At 36.3% G+C, this 15,393-nt stretch overlaps 1 protein-coding gene across 10 annotated transcripts in view; it reads left to right on the top strand.

Annotated features, from left to right (window-relative positions):
- The window catches only part of KAT2B (lysine acetyltransferase 2B), a 45,497-nt gene extending 30,581 nt beyond the window's left edge, over window positions 1-14,916 (top strand). The window contains exons 11-18 of one of the 10 annotated variants that reach the window (XR_008236830.1): window positions 567-693; window positions 3,882-3,992; window positions 5,574-5,717; window positions 8,580-8,694; window positions 9,445-9,481; window positions 9,805-9,864; window positions 9,962-10,046; window positions 12,914-13,103. Coding sequence is in view for 7 of the 10 variants with exons in the window: in XM_052798361.1 (XP_052654321.1) it covers window positions 567-693; window positions 3,882-3,992; window positions 5,574-5,717; window positions 8,580-8,694; window positions 9,445-9,481; window positions 9,801-9,864; window positions 9,962-10,046; window positions 12,914-13,107 (877 nt within the window). In the remaining 3 variants the exon portion in view is untranslated. Of the gene's footprint in view, window positions 1-566; window positions 694-3,881; window positions 3,993-5,573; window positions 5,718-8,579; window positions 8,695-9,410; window positions 9,482-9,800; window positions 9,865-9,961; window positions 10,047-12,913 lie in introns of those variants that run through there. The other 9 variants (XM_052798361.1, XR_008236834.1, XR_008236833.1 and 6 more) reach the window with 9 other exon arrangements.
- The last annotated feature ends 477 nt before the right edge of the window (window positions 14,917-15,393 follow it).

Genomic DNA, 15,393 nt, shown 5'->3' with positions numbered 1-15,393 from the left:
CACAAGAGTTCAGGTTGCACCTTTGTAATATCTTTCCTGGCAGTCAATGTAAATGCAACAGAAATGGATATTTATTCTGGTCTTCATTCCACTAAATATGAAATATCATTTCTTGCTTCATCAGCTGCGTTTGAAACTGATACCTTAGCTATATAGAGTGCATGCAAGGAAACAGGAATCCCTTAGAAAGGACTTACTGTCCTGTAACTCCATTAATTTCTAATTTAGTCAAGGTAAAATCATCCTGAGAACTGTGCAATGGCATAACTGTCAGCAGTAGAATCAATTAAAGCAATACAGCTTTTTATTTATTTGGTATTACCATAGTATCTAGGAGTACTTGGCAAGGCCAGGACCTTGCTGTATGAATGATGAATTTTATGGTAAATTCAAAGCATGATGTTAAAATAGCAACTCTTCTGTAGATACAAGCAGCTAACTTAACAGAGGCATATACAATTGCATTAGCATCATGGAAAGAAGTGAATCAAGTTTCTGAAAAAGGGTATTGGCACATTATATACTATGTACATGAATTAAAATGACTGTTATTTTTGTCTACTCAGGAAACACAAGACCCTTGCATTAATAAAAGATGGTCGTGTTATCGGTGGTATCTGCTTCCGGATGTTCCCCTCTCAGGGATTTACGGAGATTGTTTTCTGTGCTGTGACTTCCAATGAGCAAGTCAAGGTAAAAATAATTCTCTACTAGTGTTCATTAAATGTATTTGAGTCCCCACCACTGCATATGCTCCTAATTTTATTAGTCTCATTGAATTTGTTGCAGAGTTGCTGAACAGAGTTTGAAAGATACAGTGATTCAGAATATACTACACAAAAGCTCATGTGCAGATTTAGAATCTTCAGCATACTAGTAGGATTAATAACAACAACAACAACAACAATAATAATAACACTAAATCTTCCTCAACACAAAAATAGGGGTGAGCTGTCTCCCATTCTTGGACTATTCACTTCTCTGAAATAAGTATTGCTTGTGTGTGACAGTAATTTGTGTTCAATCACATTGTGATGTTACATGATTTGAATGAAAATGAGGTATATCCAAAATTTGTTTAGTTTTGCATCTCAAAATAAGCACACGCGCTGTTCTATAAGGTCTTTTTTGTTCTATAAGGTCTTTCATTTCACAAAATGTTCTCAGAGTGTTGAGAATTAGCTGCTATGTTGAGAGAATGTAGAGCCCTGTGAATACAGGAAATTCCTCCTGCTTTCCCAGGGACTACAGGTAGATCTAACTATGACTGTTTGATTCAGGATTTTGCCGTTAGATGGTGCTATAGCTTTATGTTTTTCAGTTGAAACTGTTAAGAGCAGAGATGTGGATTAATTTAGAGTTTGTAGCAGTTAAACATGCAGAAATTGTGTGCCCTGCTTTGAAGGGAAGAGCTCTGAGTGTGGAAGGGTAACACAATGGGATTGAAAGCCTGTGACAGTTTTTAGTACTTGGGTTATATTTGATTTTATTCAACTCTGGTGTTAGAGAGCATGTCATACAGAGAGGCCTATAAAGAGGCCTGTCATAAAAGTATCCAAGTGTTTTAGCAAATGCAAACAATAACAACATGCTTTAGGTACGTCTATCCTAAGTTTGGATAATTTGTAAAAGGTGTTTTCATTCTACTAAAACAACCAACTGCACTACACAAGTTAAGCTGCCAAAGGTGTGTTGCAATCCTCTAGGAATAACCTTTCAGAATATAATAGAACAAATAAATCTCACCCCTCAGAGAGCTTGCCTAGGTTGCATATGCACACATAATGCACAATATCTGCTGTTACCCTCTGGGCACCTCGCTGTATGTGAAGATCCGTTGACTGTTTCTGAAAATTGGCCTTCCCCCATTCCTGTATGAGTAAGGTGACTCCTACCAGCAGGTAACTGAGAAAAACTGAATGTTCACACATAGGTGAACTGCCTACTCTTGGGAAAAATAAATTCCTATTTTAATTCAATTTGAGGCTGTAGTAAGAAATATGGGTACTGTTTTCCTTTATATGTGATATTTAAAAGTTGGATTGGTTTTGAGATAGTTTGATCCCATGTTGCAAAATTAGTTTAAATTTTACTGCACATGGCTTAGTTTCTTTTTAGGATTGCTAGACTTCGGCAAGTTTTTGTGAGAACGAATAAATCCTGTGAAGATTATAAAAATAATAAGTCAGCAGAAAATGTTTGAAGTAATTGTCATCATAATTGCTGGAATTTCTTTGAGACACAAAGTTGACATTTTTTGTCAGAGATTAGATGCTTTAGAATTACTGGAATGAATTGCAATGTTTCAGGTGTAAATAAAATGTTGGCCTCTCATACGCTGTTCCTTTCACCCTGCTGATGAGAAGGGAAGTGAGGAGCTTGGCTAGCTCATGTACTGCTATCTTGCATTTAAGGAAAATATTTTTCATTAAAAATTTTCATCCAGAGTTTTTGTCCTCTCCAAAGAATTTGAGAACTCAAATTTGCAATTAGAAAGTCTCTTCATTATCTTGAGCACTTCTGAGTTCTAAGAAATGCTGTACCACTTAACATGTTGCCAATTGTCAAACCACTTCTTTGTATTTGATGCCATGCATGATGTGTGCCACTTTAACAAGTGAGCATATGGCTTTAAGAGCTTCCTCAAATTCAGTGGTACTTACTTCAACGCATATCAGGTCTTAATTTCGAATATGAGGTCTGAATACCAGATGCTCCAAACACTAGCTGGAAAGGAAGGACTAATGCACAAATTTTGTACCTAGATTTGTAGGATTTTAAAGAAAATGTGTCACTATTAATTTTTTTGTATTGAGCTTCAGCACTTATCTAACTTGCTTTTAACTGGGTGTTTCCATGTTTGGGGCTATTAAATTGTGAATTAAATCAGAAGTATATATTTTCTAATTTTTTTTCTGGCTTATGTACATCAGTAAAAATTTCCCCAGCTTTCAACAACAGAGTACCCAAGACAATTCCATGTATATTTCTGTAAGTGTCCAGTTGGTCTCCATGATGTTAAAATTGGAACATATGCAGGAACAACACATTATTATGGGCTTTCCTGTCTATTTTACATTTCTTCATCTCACAGTGAAGGGGAAGGCTATAGCTTACTTAGAAATGTGAATAAATGGAACCTTTTGTTTACTTTGGGGTTGAATGAAAATGGAAATTATTCCTGTGTGCAGTCAGAAGGCATAGCTATTTATATGATTGTGGACTCAAAAATTCTCTGCTGCTTATAATGGTAAAAACCGTTTCACTATTCCCTTTTATGCCCTATGATAATTTCAGATTATAAATCCTTTGAGGCAGAGGCTGTTTCTGCTACAGGTGCACAGAACACAGTAAAACAGAGATCTCGTCTCAGAATGGGTTCTTCTAGAAGGAGTCATTTCGGTATTCCTACTGCTTTGCAGTTTTGAAGTGATATGGCTAAGAAAGGTTGCCCTATTATTACAATATATGTAGTTTTGTTATGGGTGAAATATGTGACTATTAATAGTTGGTATCTAACTTAAAAGGAAAAAAATGATGTGTGCACCTTGAATTACAGCTTCCAGGACAATGTACCTCTTTAGAGCTACCCCTAGATAGAGTCTAGGTTTTGGTCTCTTTTAGATTAAAAGTGAATCAGACACTAGAAGCTGTGATATTTTGTGTTCCCTGTTGGGTCACAAAGATACCCTTACAAGGCTGAAAACAGTTTCATCTTGAGTACGCCTCACCAAGTTAGTTATGGGAAACTCTTTAAAACAGGATCTAGAGGAAAGACTGCATTTTGAAAAACAGTCTTTAAGAACCTTCAGTCCACAGGTTCTCATATGTGCAGTCCCCAAAGGCTTTGTAATGGCTTTTTCCTCATATGTTTCACACAGGGTTATGGGACTCACCTAATGAACCATCTGAAGGAATACCACATCAAACACAACATTCTCAACTTTCTCACGTATGCAGATGAATATGCTATCGGCTACTTCAAAAAACAAGTAAGTCAACATAAGAAGTTACTTGGGTCAAGAAGTTAACATCTAGCAGTGATGTACTAAACAACTAGACGTGACAAAGTAGTCAGAGAAAATGCATAGTGCAATATTATGTGTATATTTTTTATTTACAGAATGTGCTCTGTGTTCATCTTCTGTAATGATATTGGCTTATAACGCATTTTACTTTGATGGAATCATCTGAATATAGGTGTACAGTATAGCCTATAATTTGTCAAGTCTAAAAACCAGTCAAATATGGGTTGGCTGCTTCTGTATTCATTCAGTTCCTTCACTGATTCTATAAGAAGTGTAAGGAAGAACCAGACATACCTGCGGCAGACTAGAATTTAGCTGACCAGCTCCTCCTGATTTGAAGCATGAGGTTCAAGTTCAGGAAAGATTGCAATGTCTAATCTGTCAAATAGATTTGATAGATTAAACAGGTGTCAACTATCTGGTCAGAGGACAGAGCGATGATGGAGTCAGACTATTCTTGGAGATGTACAGCAATAGGACTAGAGGCAATGGACACAAGTTGGATCATGGGAAATTGCAACTAGATAGAAGGAAATTTTTTTTTTTCCTTCCAGTCCTAAGGGTGGTGAAATACTGGAAAATGTTGCCCGGAGAGGTTGTGGAATCTCTGTCCTTGGCAGTCTTCAAGACTGGATGTGGCCTTGAGCAACCAGATCTGATGAGACCTGCTGTGAGCAGGGATGGGGCTAGATGCTCCCTAAGTCCCTTCCAACCTCAGCTGTTCTGTGGTTCAGTATATAAAACTAATACAATTTGCTCTCACACATTCACAATTAATAAAAGCTGGGCTTGTGATACAGCTATCAGATCTGTGCAGACCAACCCTTTTCACCTCTGAAAAGTCCCTTCCCCAATTTGAAGATGCTCAGTCTCCATGTGAGTCTGAAGCCTTTGATGGTAAATTGCGAGGCAGAAGTCCTGGTTGGGTTCCTGATTTTTACTGAGGTTTCATAGATACCACTGTAACAGAAGAATAAAATGCAGCCAAATTGAGAGTCCTACACTGCTTTTTATTGTCTTGGTTAATTCTTTTGTGGGTTTGTTTTTCAATTAACTTTTGAACTGTATGAAGACTGTAGTATAACTTTGGAACTTTTAATAGCATTTGTTATCTTATTTTTTCACTTCAAATACAAAAGTAAAAGACAAAAAAATCATCAATTTTTCTGGCTATAAAATTACTGTCACCTCATCAATTTCAACAGCAACTTTCCTTGACTAACTACTGGCATCCTTTAAATATTAAATAGCAAATTTTTGGAAAAATCCAGGAAACTTGTGCACAGTAAAAATCTTTTCCTCCATCTCTTTATCTCCCCTATCTCCCTTCGTTTCCTATACATATAAACAATTAACTATTCTTGTATCAAGTGACTCCCATGAGGTGTTTGCAACACTATGAACCATTGTCTGTAACTCTTTCTGTTGTATTGTCTGTATTTTAACATTATGATGAATTTGGTTCTAAATCATCATAGCATATCAGTTAAAACAAATGTAAAAGGAAAATGGCATCATGACAGCTTGAGTTTTTTTCTTCTTCAGGGTTTCTCCAAAGATATTAAAGTACCAAAAGCAAAATATGTTGGCTACATCAAGGATTATGAGGGTGCCACATTAATGGGTTGTGAATTAAATCCAAGGATCCCCTACACAGAATTTTCTGTCATCATTAAAAAGCAAAAAGAGGTAAAGGCTGAAATGAAACACTGAACATTATAATCTATTCAGATGTTTAGAAACAATTCAGTCAGTGCCAGGTTAGCTCTTTTCATTGCTTTGGTGCTTAAAACATCAGAATATATACTTTTATTAGTTAGAATTTTCATTCAAGTTCCAGTGCCATAATTTTTCAGCTGAAGCATTAAATTCTACCTTACTAAATTTATGATAACAGAAGTGTTGAAAAGTACTGATTTTTTGAGAAGTATTTCATAGCTAAATTTTGTCATAGATGATAACTAAGCAAAATATTGTTAGAGTGATTTGTTCTGCACCTTTGCCAGTTTTTTTCTTTTTTTTTACCCCCAATGACAGTAGCGTTCATTAGAGTGACTTTTGAATGGAGTGTTTGTACTGCATGTCCTGTATTTTACTTGAAAGAAAGAGGATTATTTTTTCTGCCACTGTTTTAATATACAAATCAAGGGTGGGCTGTCTTAAATTCCAGGCTGTGCCTCTTTGGAGTTTATGTGGGATGTTCTTTATTTAATCCGTAATAATATTCCATACAATAAGGCAGTTTATTAGCAAATAATTAAGATGTTTCCAGTTGTGTTTAAATATCTTCCTTGGTTTTTAAAGAAATACAAATTACAAGGATAATTTGTTCTTACAAGTTTCGTCAAATCTCATGACTTTTTATTTTGTTAAAATGCTTCTTCATGGAACAATTATCTTCCTTGCAATAGAACTATTTGGCCCATGCTTGTAGAAAGACAGACAATATCTGAGTGCTATACATTTAGTTTACAAGTTTCTTAACTTCACTCATTGGGAAAGTTCTCATATGTCCATACAACATAGATAATTTTTTCCCCTTCCATTTCTGCTTGGTTGGGTTACTTTTCAGATCCTAGTCTACTGCTGGACACGTCACCTTCCCCTTAGGGATGGGTTGTGGTCAGGGTGGGCAGATAGTGGACATGTCTCTTGTAGCCTGTTACATCTCAGGCCTGTTTAACCGCAGTAATACAGTTCTAGGCCCAAACCGTCGACATGTCACTTCCAAAAACTTAAGTTATTTTTCAAGATTTTGGCTCTGGGACTGCTTTATTAGCATATGTTATTTTGCATTCTTCACTCTCTCATTTGGTGGGATGTCCATATTGTTCCAGAGCACTTGGAGACACTCCACTTGGAGATGAAGTGCCTTGGTCCTCCAGACATCTCATGTCTACCATTATTAGAAATAAAGCTGTTATTATACACTGATCTATGCTGTTGTATCTTCTCTGAGAATAAATACATACACCTTTGGAAGTGCATCTTAGGATTGCCTGTTTGACACTCAAAACACAGACCAGGCTTTTTATTCTCCCTGTTCCAAGGAAATTTAGAAATAGCCCTCACAGTCTGCAGCTTTATGAAGAATGTTCACTTGTCTGCTCAAATCAAAAGCAATGAAGAGGATAGCTGAACATAAGTAGAATTTTGAATGTTGACAGAATGGATTACATACTGATTTGATTTGCTGCTGGTATTGGCCATTACTGGACAACAGAGTTTTCTAGTCCTGTCCTTTTAGAAGAGAAGCTTTTCATGGGATCTAAGCTTTTATTCAAAGAATTAGAGTATATGCCTAAGTATACGGCTGCTAAGACCACATCACCCGACACTGGGTACCAGTCACAGACCACCATTTGTGAGTTTGCACTGCCTGATTTGTAGCTCATTTACAGTCATTCTGAAAAATATGAACAATCCCTTTGTGCAAAGCTTTGTGACCTGCTGACTTGTGAGTAATCAGTGTTACTGATTGAATAGCTTGTTTTAATCAGGAAGAGCCACTAGTTCCTAAATTGCAAGAAGGGTTTAAGGTGGATTTAACAATTAGTTTGAAAGTCTTTTGACATTACGCTGGAATCTGGCCATGGTGCTCTTGTATACTGTATTTTTCTTAACATTTTTAATCTCTATTGAAAGTCTGATTTTTTTTCTTTTGCTCTTCTTTGAGAGAAAATACTATGTGTGGGAGAGTGAAGGTCCTTAAACATATGTCCATCTTTATTATTTCCAAAGAAAATAGTCTCTCAAACTGTGGTTGTCTGAATGGTTGTGCATTTGTTTACTCCCAGTTATGAAGTAAGCCATTTTGAAAGTGACATATTCAGGACACAAAAAGCTTAGGTAAGAATCTTAAGTGTGTACCAAAAGCACGAAAGCAAATTACTTAGCATTGAGGTAATGAGATTGCAAAGCAGAACAGAGTGTACCCCAGAACTGGAAAAGCCTTTCCTGGCATTTACAAGCAGAGTAGAATTTCGGTTCCAAAGAGTGGCATCATTCTGACTTCCTTGAGAAAAAAATCTTCAGTACGAGTATATCTGACTGATATCTAAGCAACTCCTACAGTTATATGGAGACTTTGAAGCGAACAGCTATTTCTAAAATTTTGGAATATGAACGTATAAGTGCATTGAAATATGTGCATACAATATGTGCCTTGAAATTTCCGACCAGCTGTGCTGAAGCAGTTCAGAAGCAGCAGCTATTAGAATTAGAGCCAGTTCCCAAACCTGTTTCCAGGAAATTTCCTTCCCTACCTCTGCTGCCACCTTCCCAGGAGCTGTGCAGCTTGTGATCAATACAGCAAGCAATGACTCCTTTTCTTCCAGATTTGTGCCTAAATGGGCAGCTGAGAGACTTGGTAGCCTCATCTGCAGAATCAGTGTTCGGCCAGGTAGCTCACCCCTCTTAGCAGCTTCAGGGGTTCTATAAGGACCGTATGATTAGGAAGCGAGAGTGTTTCTGTTCATCACAGTTCTGCATTAATCCTCTGGGTTGCTTTGAGCAAATTTTTTTTTTTTTTTCTCTCCTGCTTTATTACAGATCATTAAAAAGCTCATAGAAAGGAAGCAAGCTCAGATACGAAAAGTTTATCCTGGCCTTTCTTGCTTCAAAGATGGAGTACGGCAGATTCCTATAGAAAGCATTCCTGGCATTAGTATGTATCAACCTCTTTTAATGTAGAACAGAAGCAGAACAGCCCAAGAAAGGTCTAAGACTAGAAATACTAATGTAGTTACGCATTTCTTTTTTATTAAAATGTAATTGTTTTGGTCTGCTGATTTGATTTCTGTGAAGATTGTTGTGTTTCCATTACAACTGCTGTCTTTGAGACTTCCCCAAGGCATCCCAGGCTGATCCTCTTTTATGTACGTGTGTAATTTTATTTATACATGATCCCTCTTTGATTTGTATCGCAGTGTAGTTAGCAATTTCCCTCTGGCACCACTGTTATGCACTGCACTCCTGTACAAGGATGAGTTCTGTGCTAAACAGACTTACAGGGCAAAACAGAATTAGAATATTTAAGTATCATCTTTTGGGGGATTTTTTTCAACTGTGCTTTTCTGCAATTTATTCTCTGTCCCTAGGGAATCAAATTGGATAACACTGACATCATTATTCTTTACAGAGGTTGCGGTAAAATATGGATTGAATTATTGAAAAAATGTGTGTTTCATGTAGGAATATTTTAGAATCTTTTCAGCAGTCTGGAGGAAGAGGCATGTCGGAAATTGAATGGGTCTGTAGTCTAGATGGTTGTGTTAGTAGGAGTAGCTTTTATGAAAACAAACCCATTTTACTGCAGCAGTGCTGAAATGGCTTATCTTTTTAGAGTTGCAATAACTCAGTTAATGTTTTGACCTACTGTAGTTCCCATGTAATCTCTCATGTTGTTGGTGTACAGGAGAGACTGGCTGGAAACCAAGTGGAAAAGAAAGAGGGTAAGTGCTGCACAAAGTAAAATGATGAAGCAGTTTGGAGATTCCTTTGAGGAAAGTCTCTAAATAATGTCATTTGCTATTTCCTTCTATCCATTGGAAAATAGATAAATAATCTGCAAGGGATGAGTTCTTAAGTGGGTTTGAGGTTTTTTTGGGGGGAGTAGGGTTGGGGGATGGGGGGGTTGTTTTGTTTTGTTTTAATTTTATTTCTTTCATAAAATGCTTGAAACTTTGGAGTTGCATTTAGGTAAGAGGCACGTTATAGGAATGAAGATAAGGGATTCAAGCTAATCTTTTGGTATTCATATTTTCTTTCAAGTAAGGAGCCCAAGGATCCAGATCAACTTTACAGCACATTAAAAACCATCCTGCAGCAGGTGAAGGTGAGTGCTAGTTCTAGTTTACCTTCTGTAAAGATTTTTAAATGATTTCCAATATAGAGTTTCCATATTAGATACCTTACTTTTTTCTTTACCAAAGAGCCATCAAAGCGCTTGGCCCTTCATGGAACCTGTGAAGAGAACAGAAGCTCCTGGATATTATGAAGTTATAAGGTTTCCCATGGGTAATGCCATTAACATTTTTTAAGTATAGAGTTTAAAAATCTTGATAGCTGGAGACATGGCAGATAAATTGTAAGCTGGTTGTTTTATGTTAAAAGATATATCTTACTTGCAGCTGAATAGCTTGCAGCTCTGAAGTGCCAAGAGTATGATGCTGTTATTTGAAATCTATTAGTGTTTTGTGACCTTTGTGAGGCATCTGTAGTGTATACTAGCGAAATCTTAGTATGCCCCAGAGAGCCCTAGCAAGCTCTTAAATGGTGCAGTCAGCTAGAAACTTTCGGACTGAGCAGGTTTGTGTGAGTTGTACAAATATGTTCTTATGTGTGGTAACTGGTCATTGCAGATCCTACTGGTATGTTAAAAAATCTCAAGGCAAACTTTCAGGAACACCTGAGCATTTGAATTGCTTTGAAAAACAGATTTAAGCTTTCCAAATCACATAGAGAAAACCTTTTCAAAAGTACCTGGGTTTTCCTATTAAGTCTTAGCAGTTTGCTCCAATTTAAGTTTAGGAAAATGCTTCATGCCACTGATAGTAAGATAACTATCTTTATATTTTAGATCTGCCAAAGTTGTCCGAGGTGGTTTATTTATTTATTTATTTTTATTTTTAAATCATGCAGGTATTGTTTATGCAGGATTACTTGCCAAGGGAAGTACACAACTGCTAGTAACATTTTTCTGTGCTTTTGACTGCTGCATTGTATAATTTCAATGATGATTCAGTGCTGTTCTAAGTAGGTGTTTATTTTGATTTGTATTGCAGCAGATTTAAAACTGAATCCTGCTCCTCCTTCATTGTTTATGCAGTACTTACCTTCATCTTTCTGATTACAGTTTCTGTACCTTTTACGTTATTAGAGAATGAAATACAAGTTCATTGCAGGCTACTATCAATCAGTTTCTCAGAGAATGAAAGTGTTTGTTCATGCTGCTTTGCATAGGCTCCTAGCGTGTGTATACCAATTTGGCTTAATGATTTTTTTATATTCAACTTACCATTTCCAAATAGCAAATACATGTGTACTTTATAAAACAGCAGCTGGCGTCCTGTGTCCCTGACACAAATGTATTTTCTAGCAATGAAGAAAAAGAATGTTGACACCCTCCCGTGGCAGAGGCTTCCCCCAGTATGCTTTTCTGAGCAGAGGCTAGATCTAGATGGCTGTTTGATCTGAAGAGTGGTTACAAAGAACTTACTGCCTGGGTTGGCAAGCCCAAAGTAGGAATGTTGTCTGTACTTTCCTTGTTCAGACGTATTACACTGGAGGTAGGGGCAGCAGCTCTCATTTTAAGATTAAACTGAGGTCTTTAGTTTAGTGTTGCTTTGTTTTTTCAGCTAAGGAACCCAGCACAACTAAACCACGTTTTGATTCATGATCAACTTTTGCTTTCTTTCTGCTCTCACTGTCAGCGTGATGATACTGTACAAAAATCGCTCAGACGTAATTTCAATTAAAAAGAAACAAACAGCATTGTCTTTTCTTATGCTATCACATACAAGATACATTTGTCATTACGTTTGCATACAGACTAAATTGTACAGTATTTGAGAGGTATGGCTGTAGCTTTTTTTGACTACCTCCTAACGTCAGTTCTCATGTATAAACACTTTCTTCCCCTGTTTTAAGTGCTCTTTCCCCTGCTTATTTTCAAGAAATACTGTTTTATTTCCTTTTCATCTGCAACACAAAAGCTCTACGGCTGAGTGACAGATGGAGCCAAGCTTTCACTGTAGTTAGAGGAGAACAGGGTTTTTCTCTATTTTACCAAAGTCAAATCTCCCTTAAAAAAACCAAACCAACCAAACAAAAAAACGCCAAACCAAAACAAAAATACCCACAACTGTATTTTTAAATCTTAAGTTTTAGGGTTTAATTGCTTTGCGTTGGAGGTCTTTGGTCTCTGCTTTCCTTGCAGTACTTGTTGGCAGTAAGTCTTCTATGTTTCAGCTGTTTGTTTCTGTTACGGTTTCACAAAGGTGCTGCTGAAGTCTGGTTCAAGCATTGCTAAAAAAATAGTTGTTAGAGCATCTGAGGTGAGAAAAGCCAAGGCATACAGCACACTTCCCACTACTTCTATTCCTGTACTCACTCCTAGAACACTTGTAATGTAGACAAAGTTTTCAAATGCCTGGTAAGAATTACTGGGACAGCGACTGTGTGGAGAACACGGATGATTTACATTATTTAATGGATGACTGATTTAAGTATAAAGGAAAACATTTCTTAAAGAACGTTTTATAAGTAAAGGTTTTGGATGATGCATTGAAAGCAGGAGAGATCTGTTCTCACATGACTTAAAAAGGGATACATAACTATAAACTTTGAAGATATTAAAATATACGTAGAGCGTGGAACAAAATATTTTTTTCAAAGCTGCATGTACTGCATGTGGTATAGACAGATGTCTCTTCTCTGCTGTGTTCACAAAGAAGTGAGGATTTTAGGTTAATGTACATGTTTTTTGATGTTTGCACTCCTTGCTTATATACTCCTAAGGCCTCCTCCAGCAGAGCTGACAGCAGCTTTGCCTCACAGAGCAGTTAGTTAGAGGAGAGTTAGGGACACCTACTATCCACTGAAAACTCAGAGAAGGATGACAAAGCAAAACAATGGTGCTTTAATCTTTTAAAGAAGAAAAAATAAACTCTACACAAAGTCATTCTTACAGTGAAATATTGCTTAGTTCCAGGGGCTCAATTGCTGTTGAAGCTAAAAAAGGGACTGTGCCTTACATGAAGGCAATTAGGAATTCCAAATCCTAGCTTTGCCAGTTCATGTTAAATGGCAAATCAGTCTAAAGGGATATTGCATACAAAATGTATTTGAATCAAATGCTGTTAATCTATTTTTCTTCTGTACAGATCTCAAAACAATGAGTGAGCGACTCAAGAATAGGTACTACGTGTCTAAGAAATTATTCATGGCAGACTTGCAGCGAGTCTTTACAAATTGCAGAGAGTACAACCCCCCTGAGAGTGAATACTACAAATGTGCCAATATACTGGAGAAATTCTTCTACACAAAAATTAAAGAAGCTGGATTAATTGACAAGTGACACTGTCTTTTTTACAACCAAATAGTGTGCCTACTTCATGGGTAGGGGAAGCTGTTATGTATCACCTGAGTTGTGGGACTTCAAGGTTTCAAGAAACTTCTGTTTAATACTTAGCACTTTTAAAAACCCTTTTAGTTTTGCAAACATGTATTATACTGAAGTTAGTTACAAAAATTATTTTATTAAAATGCTTTATAATGTATTTAATTACAGAAAATTTCTTTTGTGTGCCCATTACCATATGTTCATAATAAGTTTATCAGCTACAGCCTCAGAAACCCCACGAAACATGTGGGAAATTGCACATGTTTGGGAATATGAAGAAAATTCCCAGACAACAGATGTTATAGCTTACCTAATGCAGTACCTATTTGATAAAGTTTTATTATTTTTTTTCCAGTAAAAAAGAAAATAGCAAGGGAAAACAACAGTTGGGGGGGGGGTCTGAAACACTTGTTTCTTTGTAGAATCTTTTTATAAGATATTATTTTTTAAAAGAAACACTCAGCTAGTTGAGAAGCTGTGAGAGAACAGCCAGTTCTGAAAAACAACTGCCTGTAATCTTTGATAGATGCAAGTTTTTCTATTCATTTTGGGTTTTGATAAATATTTTACCTGCAAATTGTAATCTCATAACCACTATTAAAAAAAAAAATCTGGCTAGATGTGTAATGTCATAGTGACTTGGCTTATGCAGGACATAAGTACCCAAAATAACTTCAGAGAATCTCATTCACATATACTAGACAATTTCAATTGGCTTGGTAGAGTTAAGGTTTTGATGCACTTCATGATCCACCCTATTTACTACTCTTCACTGAGAAATTATTTAGATTATTTAGCAGAGATAAGACTATTGTACACAAAAGAAGTCAACATATGACAGCTTCTAGCTTGTACACTTGGCTCTGTGGTAAACTGGATTTTCTACCAAGCTTTATTGTAAATGCTTATTAACTGTGATTATTTAGACCCAGGAACATATTAACATTTTAAAATTTGTGTTAGTATATCTTCAAATTGAGCACTTATATATAAAATATATATATTTTGCTGCTTACACTACATTTAAGAGGTACACCTAACTTCCTAATGGAGATCAGTACAGGCCAAAAAGTTATCACTTGACATTTTCTAATTAGAGTTTGTACCTGTAAATTATAATTGCTTTTGTGAAAAACAGATTTAACTTTCATTCTTGGTGTTTTATATTTACAGATGTTACACTGGTAAAATTCAGTAGTTATAAGACTGAAAAAAACCCCAATCCTGTGCTGTGTCTAAGAATATATTCCTGCAAAATACCTGTGCAATGTTAAATCACAAGTTGATTCAGCAAGTAGATGTCAGGAGCTACCTGGAAGTAGTAAATGTGGTACACAAAGTATTCAAAATGTTAACACTAGACTTGCCATAGTGTTTTGTACGAGATTAGTCTGACCTACGTTTGGATCTATAACAAAGGTACAGTGAGTATTTTTTTTTTTTTTTTTTTAAATAGCCAGTACTGGATGCTATAATCCTGTTTTGTAGATTGGGCCTACAGATGCACCTGTTAAGCTTGGTATCCTGTGAAATTTTGTTATTTTCAGAGTAGATTTTCTTATCTTTCACTCAGATTGTCTCTTCTATATTGAAACATTTGTTTTCTAATTTAAGAATTAATATTTTCATAGATACGGTGCAATAAAGTTACAGTAGGATATGTGGTTTTGCAAATGCTTTAACAGCTGATGAACTTTACATTTGTAAAATTAATATATTGTACTGGTACAGATTAGTTTTAAATTATATATGTACAAAACCCTACTTATTTTGGTCTCTTTTTTGATTAATTAGTTCTTGCACTACAAATATACACACTGAAGCAATTTTGCAACTGAGCATAGTGAACCTACAAGAGTGCAGTAAAGTGCATCTTCCAGGTACACTAGAAAATATGCAAAAAAGCCTCCCAAGTTCCCTGGGAGCACAGTGTACTAAGCTGAGCTGAGAATTCAGTATGGAAAGCTGTGACCATTCCAAGTAGCATTCCCAGCTCCATACCAACTACTGAGCTACAGTGCTGTTACTCCTGTCTCCTCAACATCTCAAACAATTCTTTGACTTAGCTGTTCAAAAGTTTTGATTTTTCACCTTAAAGCATGCTTATGCTGTTTTCTCATTTGTGTCTACTGAAGTCCTTTATTCACAACACACAATATATATGGGAGCAAACTACAGTCCATGTTGAGCTTGCACTTACCTACTATGACCATGATGTTACTCAGATGATACACTTACTTT

This window comes from Harpia harpyja, chromosome 1, assembly GCF_026419915.1.
Source record: "Harpia harpyja isolate bHarHar1 chromosome 1, bHarHar1 primary haplotype, whole genome shotgun sequence".
Classification (NCBI taxonomy): domain Eukaryota; kingdom Metazoa; phylum Chordata; class Aves; order Accipitriformes; family Accipitridae; genus Harpia; species Harpia harpyja.
The sequence above is the reverse complement of the archived record's forward strand: the minus strand, read 5'-3'. Positions and strand labels throughout refer to the sequence as shown.